This window comes from Carcharhinus amblyrhynchos, chromosome 13, assembly GCF_965287045.1.
Source record: "Carcharhinus amblyrhynchos chromosome 13, sCarAmb.v2.hapA, whole genome shotgun sequence".
Lineage (NCBI taxonomy): Eukaryota > Metazoa > Chordata > Chondrichthyes > Carcharhiniformes > Carcharhinidae > Carcharhinus > Carcharhinus amblyrhynchos.
In genome coordinates this window covers 71445165-71459827 of record NC_137336.1, presented here as the reverse complement: position 1 = coordinate 71459827, position 14663 = coordinate 71445165, and the positions used below count along the sequence as shown (strand labels likewise).

Sequence of the window (14663 nt, the reverse complement as noted above, 5' to 3'; positions counted from 1 at the left end):
AATTGTCCCTATATTGGACCTCCCTGATCCTCGCACATTAGGCGTAGACTAAAATCATGAATAGGTCACTGAGACAATGGGACGGCGGCGCGGGCTCGTTGGGCCGAAGGGCCTGTTTCCCGTGCTGTGTTGTTCTTTGTTCTTTGTTTTATATAAGATAATGAAGGGGATGGATAGGGTAGAGGTAGAGAGATTCTTCCCGCTTAGAAAGGACAGTAGGACTAGGGGGCACAGCCTCAAGATAAAGGGGGGGCGGTTTAGAACGGAGTTGAGGAAGAACTTCTTCACTCAAAGGGTGGTGAATCTCTGGAATTCTCTGCCCGTTGAAGTGGTGGAGGCTACCTCGCTAAATATATTTAAGTCACGGGTAGATAGGTTTTTGATAGACAAGGGGATTAAGGGTTATGGGGAGAAAGCGGGAAAGTGGAACTGATCCACTTCAGGTCAGCCATGATCTTGTTGAATGGCGGGGCAGGCTCGAAGGGCTAGATGGCCTACTCCTGCTCCTATTTCTTATGTTCTTAGTTCTACTGTTTCTGCTCATCTAAATGCCTTGCATGCAGGCAGACTATCTTTCATCCAAGCTGAGGTTTTGGTGAGAATTCAGCAAGTCCTGTGGCATGCATAAGACCGTCAAGGATACAATTTCAGTAAGGAGGTATGGTATATTGTAAAAGAGAAGACCAAAAAGAGTGGAAAGGTAATAGGGAGTAATGGAAAAGTAGTAATTATATGACACAATAATCAAATTGTTCAGGTACATTCTTCCCAGTTGATTGGTACTGATGATACATTCTCAGGCCCTGAACAGCACATAGAAAATGTGGAATCACCAAGCACTTCTAATACACATGCGCTCAGTAATTATGAGAAGTCGATGACAGGAGACGTAAAACTCTGAACAAAGTAAAACTGAGGCATGGGATCATCCTATTTGTTCAAAAGGGCAACTATATAAAGTGGGCACAAAGGTAACATACATGACAAAGGGACCAGTGTGTGGAGGGATGCCACTATAATAGGGAAAGCAGAAAAAGTCACTGGTAAATATAAAAACTGGCTGATTATGCAGAAGGGCAAGAGACAAGACCTCTAGATTGGCAAAACGATGTGAAGATGTAGGAAATCCAAAAGTGTAGTCACAGTGCTGACACTGAAGCAGAATGTGGCTGTGACCCTAGAAAAAAAAATCACCAACTTTCAGACCAAGTTCTTCTTATACAGGAGAAGGATCACATTGTAGTAGCCCAGAAAGAGACAGGAATGTAAGTAGGAGCCACAATTTAACAGGAATGAGGCCCAGGCAGCAAACTAAAACTCTCAATACAAGTAGAAATCCTCAGGATTTTAGTGGCCGCTAATAAACTGAAAAACAAGCCATTAAAGATGTCAAACAGAAAGATATAGAAAGTTGGAAGGAATTTAGAGTATATACTAAAGTACCTGATAGAGAACAGCCTGCTCTATCACAGTGGCAGATCTGTACAGAAAAGGTGCTCCCAGTCACTATGTACAAGATTAGTAGCCTGAGGATTTGAAGAGTGGTTTGGGGATTAGGATATCATGGTGGACTTGCCTACTGTGGGAGTGGTGTCTGTGGGAGTTTGCACATTCTCCCTGTGCTTGTGTGGGTTTTCTCCGGGTGCTCCGGTTTCCTCCCACACCCCAAAAACGTGCTTTTAGGCTGATTGGTGTTAACAAATTGTCCCTAAATTAGACCCCTCTCAATCTGGCACACATATAATTCTCAACATTTGCACCCCTTTATTGTGGGGTCCAAGAGGCGTAGGCAAAAGTCGTGGGTAGAAGAAGGACTGGAATGAGGCACTCACTGAGTGTTAAAATGGCGGCGCAGGCTTGTTGGGCCGAAGGGCCAGTTTCCTGTGCTGTGTTGTTCTTTGTACTGCAGGGAAAGTAAGTTTGAATACTTCTTTGGCTATTTTGACTTCACTTTTCTGGGAATGTAATTCTATTGACATAAAGACTGTGTTTTTACAAGGGGAGAAATTTCAAAGAGAAGTGTTTTTTGAAACTGCCCAAAGAAGCTCGTGATGTAGAAGGAAAGCTATGGAAGTTGAACAAATGTGCTTACGGATTGAATGATGTGTCAACAGTATGGTGTTTTTCCATGAGGTCTATCCTGCTGAAAACAGGCTACGTAAAGTTAAAGGCGACTCTGCAATGTTTTACTGGCACCATAACAATAAACTTCATGCATGTTGATGATTTCCTGTGGGGGTAATCAAAAAGATAAAGAAGGAATTCAAAGTGGAAGTCAGGCTCCAGGGGTCCTTAATACATAGACTTAGACATAAAGCAAATATGGGGCAGCTCGGTGACACAGCACTGCTGCCTCACAGCACCAGAGACTCGGGTTCAATTCTGGCCTTGGATGACTGTGTGGAGTTTGCATGTCTTCCTCATGTCTGCATGGGTTTCCTCCGCGTGTTCCAGTTTCCTCCCACAATCCAAAGATGTGCAGGTTAGGTGGATTGGCCATGCTAAATTGTCCGTTAGTGTCAGGGAAATTATCAGGATAAATGTGTGGGATTACGCGGAATAGGGCCAGGGTGGGATTGTTGTCAATGCGAGCTTGATGGGCTGAGTGGCCTCTTTCTGCAAAGTGGGGATTCTATGATTCTATGTCTAGAAGTGACACTGAAACAACAGTCTTGAAAATGTTAATATCCCTATAACGTGAGTTAGATCTACACAAAAAGAGGATCCGGCTACCAAGGAAGAAACTGTGAAAGTTTGACCGGGCAAGTTATACTGTCTTGCCCCTCAAACTAAACCTGACACTAGCTATGATGTGCTAGAGCTAAGTAACATGACGGAAGTACCATGCTTCAGTTGAGGAAATCTTGAGAGCAAATTAAACCGTTTACATTCGGAAAGATGTGTGCTCAAGTTCCCAGCTTTGGGTGATATGAGGTTGATTATATTGAGTGATGCCAATCTCCCAGATGGATGTTCTACAGAGCAGTGTTTATCATATTCTTGGTGGGAAAAGATGACAAGTGTTGTCCATTTGTGTGGGAAGCCAAGAAAATAGAGTTGCTGAAGGACTGGTGTTGATAGAGCACTGGATATTGGAGTTACTTGTCCAATATATTGTCAGAAATTTATATAAGAGGCAATATGAGAAAAGTTAACCTATAAAATGTTACGTTGACTTTGTCACTTTACACAATGTTCATTCAACATGGAATATAACAGAGAAAAGGGTAAGAATACACCTAGCCAGCATAAAAAAAAACTAGAGAGAAGGGAAATCTCCCAAATATAATGGGTTGTCAAAAGTCACCAGCTATACAAAAGGTACCTGCTCTGAGAAGTTACTGAATGTATTGGAAGAAGGCCGAGTTATGTTATAATGATGAAATGAAAAACTAATTTCTGTTAAATAATGGGTTATGTATATTTGGTAAAAGAATTGCAAGATTCATAGATGTGAAAATGTAAGAACTTTTATTTTTGTTCAGGTTCAAACAGTTCAAAACTAAGGACTTTAAGTGAGAGAGGGAAGTTCAAAGATGTGAGTTTTTTTACAGAGAGTTGTAGGTGTCTGGAACGTGCCGCCAGAGGTGGTGGTGGAGGCAGATACAATAGGGATGTTTAAGGGGCTTTTAGATATGCACATGAATATAGAAAGAATAGAGGGATATAGACTAAGGGCAGGCAGAAGGGATTAGTTTAATTTGGTGCCATATTTTGCACAACATCATGTGATGTTCTGCTCTGTGTTCAACTTCCTATAAAAGAATGTTGATTATTTTTTCCCTTCAATTCTACAATTTATAAAACAAACTGTCAATGTCCTACTAATCATAGTGTATGGCAACTATTTGGTTATGGGGATTGCTCATTAAACATGGGACATTGATTTTCTTATAAAAAGAGACAGTGAGAGCACTTCAGAGTAATTCCAGTTTTGCTTCTTTTAGTTGTTTATTTTGCAGTTTGTCAACACCCACTAAAATTTCTAGGCCATTATGATTTCTACTTCTTGTAAGTTAGTAGCACTGAGGAAATATCTTGCAATGAAAAAGCTTGAAACAGCAATACCAGTCTGGGTAATTCTTCCACCACAGCCATTTCTTCTAAGCTAGAAGGATGATTATATTTCAATCGACTGGCGGGAATATTACACTTCAATTTAGTGGAGCAACGATTATATTGGAATGGAGTGGAGTGAGGATTGTATTGGAATGGAACGGAGTGAGGATTGTATTGGAATGGAGTGGAGGGAGGATTGTATTGGAATGGAGCGGAGTGAGGATTGTATTGGAACGGAGTGGAGTGAGGATTGTATTGGAATGGAGCAGAGTGAGGCTTGTATTGGAATGGAGTGGAGTGAGGATTGTGTCGGAATGGAGTGGAGTGAGGATTGTATTGGAATGGAGTGGAGTGAGGATTGTATTGGAATGGAGTGGCGTGAGGATTGTATTGGAATGGAGCGGTGTGAGGATTCTATTGGAATGGAGTGGAGTGAGGATTGTGTCGGAATGGAGTGAGGATTGTGTCGGAATGGAGTGGAGTGAGGATTGTATTGGAATGGAATGGAGTGAGGATTGTATTGGAATGGAGTGGAGTGAGGATTGTATTGGAATGGAGCGGAGTGACGATTGTATTGGAATGGAGCGGAGTGAGGATTGTGTCGGAATGGAGTGGAGTGAGGATTGTATTGGAATGGAGCGGAGTGAGGATTGTATTGGAATGGAGTGGAGTGAGGATTGTATTGGAATGGAGCGGAGTGAGGATTGTATTGGAATGGAGTGGAGTGAGGATTGTATTGGAATGGAGCGGAGTGAGGATTGTATTGGAATGGAGTGGAGTGAGGATTGTATTGGAATGGAGTGGAGTGAGGATTGTATTGGAATGGAGCAGAGTGAGGATTGTATTGGAATGGAATGGAGTGAGGATTGTATTGGGATGGAGCGGAGTGAGGATTGTATTGGAATGGAGTGGAGTGAGGATTGTATTGGGATGGAGCGGAGTGAAGATTGTATTGGGATGGAGTGGAGTGAGGATTGTATTGGAATGGAGTGGAGTGAGGATTGTATTGGAATGGAGCGGAGTGAGGATTGTATTGGAATGGAGTGGAGTGAGGATTGTATTGGAATGGAGTGGAGTGAGGATTGTATTGGAATGGAGCAGAGTGAGGATTGTATTGGAATGGAATGGAGTGAGGATTGTATTGGGATGGAGCGGAGTGAGGATTGTATTGGAATGGAGTGGAGTGAGGATTGTATTGGGATGGAGCGGAGTGAAGATTGTATTGGGATGGAGTGGAGTGAGGATTGTATTGGAATGGAGTGGAGTGAGGATTGTATTGGAATGGAGTGGAGTGAGGATTGTATTGGAATGGAGCAGAGTGAGGATTGTATTGGAATGGAATGGAGTGAGGATTGTATTGGGATGGAGCGGAGTGAGGATTGTATTGGAATGGAGTGAGGATTGTATTGGGATGGAGCGGAGTGAAGATTGTATTGGAATGGAGTGGAGTGAGGATTGTATTGGGATGGAGCGGAGTGAGGATTGTATTGGAATGGAGCGGAGTGAGGATTGTATTGGAATGGAGCAGAGTGAGGATTGTATTGGAATGGAGCGGAGTGAGGATTGTATTGGAATGGAGTGGAATGAGGATTGTATTGGAATGGAGCGGAGTGAGGATTGTATTGGGAAGGAGTGGAGTGAGGATTGTATTGGGATGGAGTGGAGTGAGGATTGAATTGGAATGGAGTGGAGTGAGGATTGTATTGGAATGGAGTGGAGTGAGGATTGTATTGGAATGGAGCGGAGTGAGGATTGTATTGGGATGGAGCGGAGTGAGGATTGTATTGGGATGGAGCAGAGTGAGGATTGTATTGGAATGGAGCGGAGTGAGGATTGTATTGGAATGGAGTGGAGTGAGGATTGTATTGGAATGGAGCGGAGTGAGGATTGTATTGGAATGGAGCGGAGTGAGGATTGTATTGGAATGGAGCAGAGTGAGGATTGTATTGGAATGGAGCGGAGTGAGATTGTACTGGAATTTTAGGGATGATTCTACTTGAATTGAATAGAGTGTTGGCATTTGCGTCCGGTGGAGTGATTGTAATTGGATTGTGGAATAGGCCACTCTTATTTGAGTGTGTATCCGATCATATTTGTATTTATCAAAGGAGCTCTGCTCCTTTTGTGACTAATAATGATATCACTTTGAAGAACAGAGCAAGAAAGTATGACCACATGAACTCTTTCTGTACCTCATTATTCTGTGATTCACCCATTCCATTCCACAGGTAGCCAATGACCTAGATCTTAAAATGAATCAAGTGGATTTCTACGAACCTTTTATGGATGAGCCTGTGACCTTACCTGGTAGAACACAAACAGAGAAAGAGATTGTAGATTTTGTCAACGAACACAAAAGGTTAGCATCAAATAACAAACTATATCTATGTCCTGGGAGTGTTTGATGGGGACAGTGTAGAGGGAGCTTTACTCTATGTCTAACCCAGTGCTGTACCTGTCCTTGGAGTGTTTGATGGGGACAGTGTAGAGGGAGATTTACTCTGTATCTAACCCCGTGCTGTACCTGTCCTGGGAGTGTTTGATGGGGACAGTGTAGAGGGAGCTTTACTCTGTATCTAACCCCGTGCTGTACCTGTCCTGGGAGTGTTTGGTGGGGACAGTGTAGAGGGAGATTTACTCTGTATCTAACCCCGTGCTGTACCTGTCCTGGAAGGGTTTGATGGGGACAGTGTAGAGGGAGATTTATTCTGTGTCTAACCCCATGCTGTACCTGCTCTGGGAGTATTTGATGGAAAATTCTGTTTCTCGTTTGCCCTTGTGACTGTAATCGATTTGTTTTATCCTGTTTCAGGGCAACGTTGCGGAAATTGAAACCAGACAGCATGTATGAAACCTGGGTGAGTCATACATTGTCCAGATGGAGTGTCCCACACTGAGCATACTTCACCTCCCCCCAGACCTGGGAGTCAATGACAATATCTCCAGCTGGAATAATTTTCCTGTCTCTCCCTCTCCCCACAGGAGGACGATATTGATGGAATGCACATTGTTGTCTTTGCAGAAGAAGATGACGCAGGTCAGGACCAGGGGCAGTGGCTTTGAACACGCATGGAGAGGTTTGGGATGTGGGGAATCTGAAGGGCAGTAGAGTCATAGCTATTCGACTGTGGAACCATCACACTCAAGAACAATGGGTGGGGGATCTGCTATGCCTGGGGGTGAAATAGTCAAATAGTGATAGTTTAAATATGACTGCAAAATGATATCGATGAACAAACACACCATTGAACATAGAACACCACATATAAACAGGCTCTTCGGCCCACAAGTTGCACCGATCATATCCATACCTACCAGGCCTATCTATAACTCTCAATCCCATTAAATTCCATATACTCATCTAGAAGTCTCTTAAAAGACCCCAGCGAGTTCGCCTCTACCACCACCGACGGCAGCCGATTCCACTCACTCACCACCCTCTGAGTGAAAAACTTACCCCTGACATCTCCTCTGTACCTATTCCCCAGCACCTTAAACCTGTGTCCTCTCGTAGCGACCATTTCAGCCCTGGGAAATAGCCTCCGAGAATCCACCCTATCTATACCTCCCTCCGAGAATCCACCCTATCTATACCTCAGTGGTTAATCTAGACACCAGATTAACACATTATTTTAAAATTCCGATTACGGGATGTGGGCTAGACTAACATTCATTATGCATCCCTAGTTGCCTCTTGAGAAGATGATGGTGAGCTGCCATCTTGAAACCTGCAGTTCCTGAGGTGTAGGTAGACCCATAGTCCTGTTAGGGAGGGAGTTCCAGGATTTTGACCCAGCGACAGTGAATGATACATTTCCCCGTCAGGATGGTGAGTGACTTGGAGGGGAACCTCCAGGTGGAGGTCCATGCATTAGGAGCAGCAGTCAGCCACTTGACCTCTCGAGCCTGCTCCCCCATTCAATAGGATCACAAATGATCTGATTGTCAACTCAACCCCTCATTCATGCTGACCCCCAATAACCTTTCACACCCCCCCCTCCTTGTTAATTAAGAATCTACCCAGCTCTACCTTAAAAATATTCAAAGTTTCCACTGCCTTCTGAGGAAGAGAGGTCCAGAGACTCCCTACCCTCTCAGACAAAACATTTTTCCTCATCTCAGTCTTAAATGTATGACCTCTTATTTTTAAACAGTGACCCCTGGTTCTAGATTCTCCCACAAGAGAAAATCCTTTCCATATCCACCCCTCAGGATCTTAAATATTTCAATCAAGTCACCTCTTTTAAACTCTAGTGGATACAAACCTAACCCCTCCAACTTCTGCTCACAAGGTGACCCACACATGCCTAGCGTTAGTCAAGCAAATTTTCTCTTAGCTGCTTCCAACACATTTACATCTTTCCTTAAAGGAGGAGACCGATCCTGTACACAATATTCCAGATGTGGTGTCGCTGCAAAACAGAAGCACAACCTCCCTATCCTGTATCTGCATGCATTTCCCCCAGTTGCTCCAGTTTCCTCCTACAGTCCAAAGATAGAACATAGAACACTACAGCACAAAGAGGCCCTTCGGCCCACAAGTTGCGCCAATCGCATCTATACCTACCAAGCCATAGAACTATCTGTAACCCCCAATCCCATTAAATCCCATGTACTCATCCAGAAGTCTCTTAAAAGACCCCAGCGAGTTCGCCTCCACCACCACTGACAGCGGCCAATTCCACTCACTCACCACCCTCTGAGTGAAAAACTTACCCCTAACATCTCCTCTGCACCTGCTCCCCAGCACCTTAAACCTGTGTCCTCTCGTAGCAACCGTTTCAGCCCTGGGAAATAGCCTCTGAGAATCTACCCTATCTATTCCTCTCAACATTTTATAAACCTCTATCAGGTCACCTCTCAACCTTCATCTCTCCAGGGAGAAGAGTCCCAGCTCCCTCAACCTATCTTCATAAGGCATGCCTCCCAATCCAGGCAACATCCTTGTAAATCTCATCTGCACCCTCTCAATAGCTTCCACATCCTTCCTGTAGTGACGTGACCAGAACTGCTCACAGTACTCCAAATGGGGTCTGACAAGGGTCCTATAAAGTTGCAGCATTACCTCCCGACTCCTAAACTCAATCCCTCAATTAGTGAAGGCCAGTACACCATACGCCTTCTTGACCACACCCTCCACCTGCGAGGCCGATTTGAGCATGCTATGACCTGGACCCCAATGTCCTTCTGCTCCTCAACACTACTAAGAGTCCTACCCTTGATATTGTACTCCTTCATCCCATTGGACCTGCCAAAATGGACCACTACACAAAGATGTGCAGGTTAGGTGGATTGGCCATACTCGATTGTCCCTTTAGATGTACGTGTTAGGGGGATTAGCCACGATAAATGCGTGGGGTTACAGGGATAGGTAAGACGCCCATTCGGACAGTTGGTGGAGATTTGATAGGCTGAACAGCCTTCCTCTACACTGTCGAGATTCTATAGATTCGTAAGAACATAAGAAATAGGAGCAGGAGTAGGCCATCTAGCCCCTTGAGCCTGCCCCGCCATTCAATAAGATCATGGCTGACCTGTCGTGGCTCAGTTCCACATTCCCGCCCTCTCCCCATAACCCTTAATCCCCTCGCTTATCAAAAACCCATCAACCCGCGTCTTCAAAATATTTAGCGAGGCAGCCTCCACCACTCAAACGGGCAGAGGATTCCAGAGATTCACCACCCTTTGAGTGAAGAAGTTCCTCCTCAACTCCGTTCTAAACCGCCCCCCTTTATCTTGAGGCTGTGCCCCCTAGTCCTACTATCCTTTCTGAGCAGGAAGAGTCTCTCCACCTCTATCCTATCCATCCCATTCATCATCTTATACGTCTCAATGAGATCTCCCCTCATTCTTCTAAACTCTAACGAGTACAAGCCTAGTTTATTCAGCCTCTCCTCATAGCTCAACCCCCTCAACTCCGGTATCAGCCTAGTAAACCTCCTCTGCACTCCCTCCAAGGCCAAAATATCCTTGCGTAAGTGCGGCGATCAAAACTGCACACAGTACTACAGCTGCGGCCTCACCAATGCTCTATACAGCTGCAGCAAGACCTCCCTACTTTTATATTCAATCCCCCTCGCTATGAAGGCCAGCATCCCATTTGCCTTCCTGACCACCTGCTGCACCTGCAGGCTGGGTTTTTGCGACTCATGCACAAGGACCCCAAGGTGCACCGTCGCCTGCTGCAGTTTTTCGCCACGTAAGTAATAGTCCTTCCTACCATTATTCCTACCAAAGTGGACCACCTCGCACTTGCCAACATTAAATTCCATTTGCCAGTTCCTGGCCCATTCGCCCAGCCTATCTAGATCCTTCTGCAGACTCTCCACACCCTCCGCGCAATTTGCCGTTCCCCCAATCTTGGTGTCATCAGCAAATTTCGACACCCTACACTCGGTTCCCTCCTCCAGATCATCTATATAAATGGTAAATAGCTGAGGCCCCAGCACCGACCCCTGGGGCACTCCACTAGTCACCAACCGCCAATCTGAATAGCACCCATTGACCCCCACTCTCTGCCTCCCATTTGACAACCAATCCTCTATCCACACTAACACCCTACCCCCAACTCCATGCCCCCTGACCTGCAATAACCTCTTGTGAGGTACCTTGTCAAACGCCTTCTGAAAATCTAGAAAGACCACATCCACCAGCTCTCCTCTATCCACCGCCCTAGACACATCCTCATAGAACTCCAATAAATTTGTCAGACACAACTTCCCCTTAACGAAACCGTGCTGCATCTGCTCTATCAAGCAATTCCCCTCAAGATTCCATGGTTCTACTTTGGTACCTAATAGCGAGTTGGCAGGTGGAGTTTAGATGGTAGGGTTGGGGAGTGAAACTATTCATTTTGATCAGATGAATGGGTTTCGGGGATGTTCTGGGTACAGAGGAAGCTGGGTGCTCTTTAACTTTGACTGGCTACAGCCAGCATGAAGTTGCAACCAACAATTTGGATGGCAGCTCTTCCTGCGGCGAAGTTGCGATTGGAGAATGCATTCATGTTGCATATTGCTACGTTCATACAGGGATTGCCAAAGATATACAGGCACAGCCTCCAGGCCTCGAGGGAGTGAACAAAGTGTTACTCAACTGATCCTTAGGAAGACGGTGATAAGGTTGGGATGGTTTACCTGGGAGACTGGGTATTGGAGATGCTGAGGGGTATGGATAGGATGAATAGTAAGAAACGATTCAAGAATTGTTGGGCGGCACAGTAGCACAGTGGTTAGCACTGCCGCTTCACAGCTCCAGGGACCTGGGTTCGATTCCCGGCTTGGGTCACTGTCTGTGTGGAGTTTGCACATTCTCCTCGTGTCTGCGTGGGCTTCCTCCAGGTACTCTGGTTTCCTCCCACAGTCCAAAGATGTACTGGTTAGGTTGATTGGCCATGCTAAGAAATTGTCCCTTAGTGTCCACGGATGTGTAGGTTAGAGGGATTAGTGGGTAAAATATGTAAGGATATGGGGGTATGGGATTGTGTTCGGTGCAGACTCGATGGGCCGAAGGGCCTCTTTCTGCACTGTAGGGTTCTATGATTCCCACTTTTTAAAACTTTATTCACTGAGTGCGGGCATTGCTGGCTAGGCCAGCATTTATTGCCCATCCCAGAAGGCAGTTAAGAGTCAATCACATTGCTGTGTGACTCCGGGGTCACAAGTAGGTCAGGCCAGGTAAGCACAGCAGATTTCCTTTCCTGAAGGACATTACTGAACCAGATGGATTTTAACAACGATGGGCAACATTAGACTTTAATTCCGGATTTTGTTTTAAAATGTTCCCACCATCTGCCACATGGCATTTAAATCCAGGTCTCCAGAGAATTACCCTAAGTATCTACATTACCAGCCCAGTGACGATACCACTACATCATTGTCTCAAGGATTAGAGGGCCCAGGTTGAGTGATGTGAGGAAACAGGGTCACGTTACAACTGTACAAAACTCTGGTGCGGCCGCACTTGGAGTATTGCGTACCGTTCTGGTCGCCGCATTATAAGAAAGATGTGGAGGCATTGGAAAGGGTGCAGAGGAGGTTTACCAGGATGTTGCCTGGTATGGTGGGAAGGTCTTATGAGGAAAGGCTGAGGGACTTGAGGTTATTTTCATTAGAGAGAAGAAGGTTACGAGGTGACCTAATTGAGGCATACAAGATGATCAGAGGATTGGATAGGGTGGATAGTGAGAGCCTTTTTCCTCGGATGGTGATGGCTAACACGAGGGGACATAGCTTTAAATTGAGGCGTGGTAATTATAGGACAGATATCAGAGGTACGTTCTTTACTCAGAGGGTAGTAAGGGCGTGGAATGCCCTGTCTGCAGCAGTTGTGGACTCGCCAACTTTAAGGGCGTTCAAATGGTCAGTGGATAGGCATATGGATAACATTGGAATAGTTTAGGTTAGAGGGTCATTAGATTGGTTCCACTGGTCAGTGCAACATCGAGGGCCAAAGGGCCTGTACTCCGCTGTAATGTTCTATGTTCTATGAAACTTTTTTTTGCACAGAGGCGCAAATAATAATCTGCCTTCCTATTTTTGCTACCAAAATGGATAGCCTTATATTATCCACATTACAATGCATCTGCCCTCCATCTGCCAGCTCACTCAACCTGTCATAATCATGATGAAGCATCTCTGCATCCTCTCACAGATCACCTTCCCACCCAAGTTTGTATCATCTGCAGATTTGGACATAAGGATATGGAAATAAAGAATATGGAGACCAGATCTGAGCACAGTGCTCCAAGTTTGGTCTAATGGAGGACTATGGAGACCAGGACTGTGTACAGTGCCCCAAGTGTGGTCTAACTAAGGGACACAGAGACCCGAACTGTGTACAGTGTCCCAAGTGTGGTCTAACTAAGGGATACAGAGACCCGAACTGTGTACAGTGCTCCAAGTGTGGTCTAACTAAGGGACACAGAGACCCGAACTGTGTACAGTGCCCCAAGTGTGGTCTAACTAGGGGACACAGAGACCCGAACTGTGTACAGTGCTCCAAGTGTGGTCTAACTAAGGGACACAGAGACCCGAACTGTGTACAGTGCTCCAAGTGTGGTCTAACTAAGGGATACAGAGACCCGAACTGTGTACAGTGCCCCAAGTGTGGTCTAACTAAGGGATACAGAGACCCGAACTGTGTACAGTGCCCCAAGTGTGGTCTAACTAAGGAATACAGAGACCCAAACTGTGTACAGTGCTCCAAGTGTGGTCTAACTAAGGAATACAGAGACCCAAACTGTGTACAGTGCTCCAAGTGTGGTCTAACTAAGGAATACAGAGACCCAAACTGTGTACAGTGCTCCAAGTGTGGTCTAACTAAGGAATACAGAGACCCAAACTGTGTACAGTGCCCCAAGTGTGGTCTAACTAAGGGATACAGAGACCAGAAATGTGCACAGTGCCCCAAGTGTGGTTCAAACATGCTAAATGGAGACCAGAACTGTATAGCTGTAATTAATATTGTGTTTTGGCAAGAGTGTCAGTAAGTTATGAAGAAACATGATTAGCTTGACTGGTCAGTACCTATAAATAACCTATCACAGACTAATCTCCATCTCCGTCATTCTATATTTATCACTGTATGGATTTAATATTTTGGAAAGAATATGTCACCCCAAGCTTTGATTGCAGGGTTGGTGTCAGCCAGACCATAATCACACTTTCCATGTCAATCATGGCTGCCACACAGTGATGGACACAGTATCATAACTGCATTGTCATTGGCTATTCTGAAGTGTCCCAGGATCATGTTCTGGGTACACAGGCACAAAGCAATAAATAATGTCTGCAATTAAACATTGGCCTCAGTCACAGCAACCATGAAACTATCATCCATTGCTGTAAAAACCTTTCTGGGTCACTAATAGAACATAGAACATTACAGTGCAGTACAGGCCCCCCTTTTGCACTGACCAGTGGAACCAATCTAATGACCCTCTAATCTAACCTATTCCAATGTTATCCATACGCCTATCCACTGACCATTTGAATGCCCTTAAAGTTGGTGAGTCCACAACTGCTGCAGGCAGGGCATTCCACGCCCTTACTACCCTCTGAGTAAAGAACCTACCTCTGACATCAGTCCTATAATTACCACCCCTCAATTTAAAGCTATGTCCCCTCGTGTTAGCCATCACCATCTGAGGAAAAAGGCTCTTATTATCCACCCTATCTAACCCTCTGATCATCTTGTATGCCTCAATTAGGTCACCTCTTAACCTTCTTCTCTCTAATGAAAATAACCTCAAGTCCCTCAGCCTTTCCTTATAAGACCTTCCCACCATACCAGGCAACATCCTGGTAAACCTCCTCTGCACCCTTTCCAATGACTCCACATCTTTCTTATAATGCGGCGACCAGAACTGTACGCAATACTCTAAGTGCGGCCACACCAGAGTTTTGTACAGTTGTAACATGACCTCACGGCTCTGAAATTCAATCCCTCTACCAATAAAAGCTAACACACCGTACACCTTCTTAACAACCTTATCAACCTGGGTGCCAACTTTCAGGGATCTATGCACATGTACACCGAGATCTCTCTGCTTGAGATCTCCCCTTCAGGGAAGGAAATCTGCCAATCTTACCCCAGTCTGGTCC

General features: G+C 45.2%; 1 protein-coding gene across 2 annotated transcripts in view; it reads left to right on the top strand.

Annotated features, from left to right (window-relative positions):
- LOC145351973 (calsequestrin-1-like) overlaps positions 1-14663 on the top strand; it is a 37473-nt gene that overhangs the window by 16902 nt on the left and 5908 nt on the right. The window contains exons 6-8 of one of the 2 annotated variants that reach the window (XM_080201817.1): positions 6292-6418; positions 6872-6917; positions 7042-7096. In XM_080201817.1, the coding sequence (XP_080057943.1) occupies positions 6292-6418; positions 6872-6917; positions 7042-7096 (228 nt within the window). Of the gene's footprint in view, positions 1-6287; positions 6419-6871; positions 6918-7041; positions 7097-14663 lie in introns of both variants that reach the window. The other variant, XM_080201816.1, reaches the window with a different exon arrangement.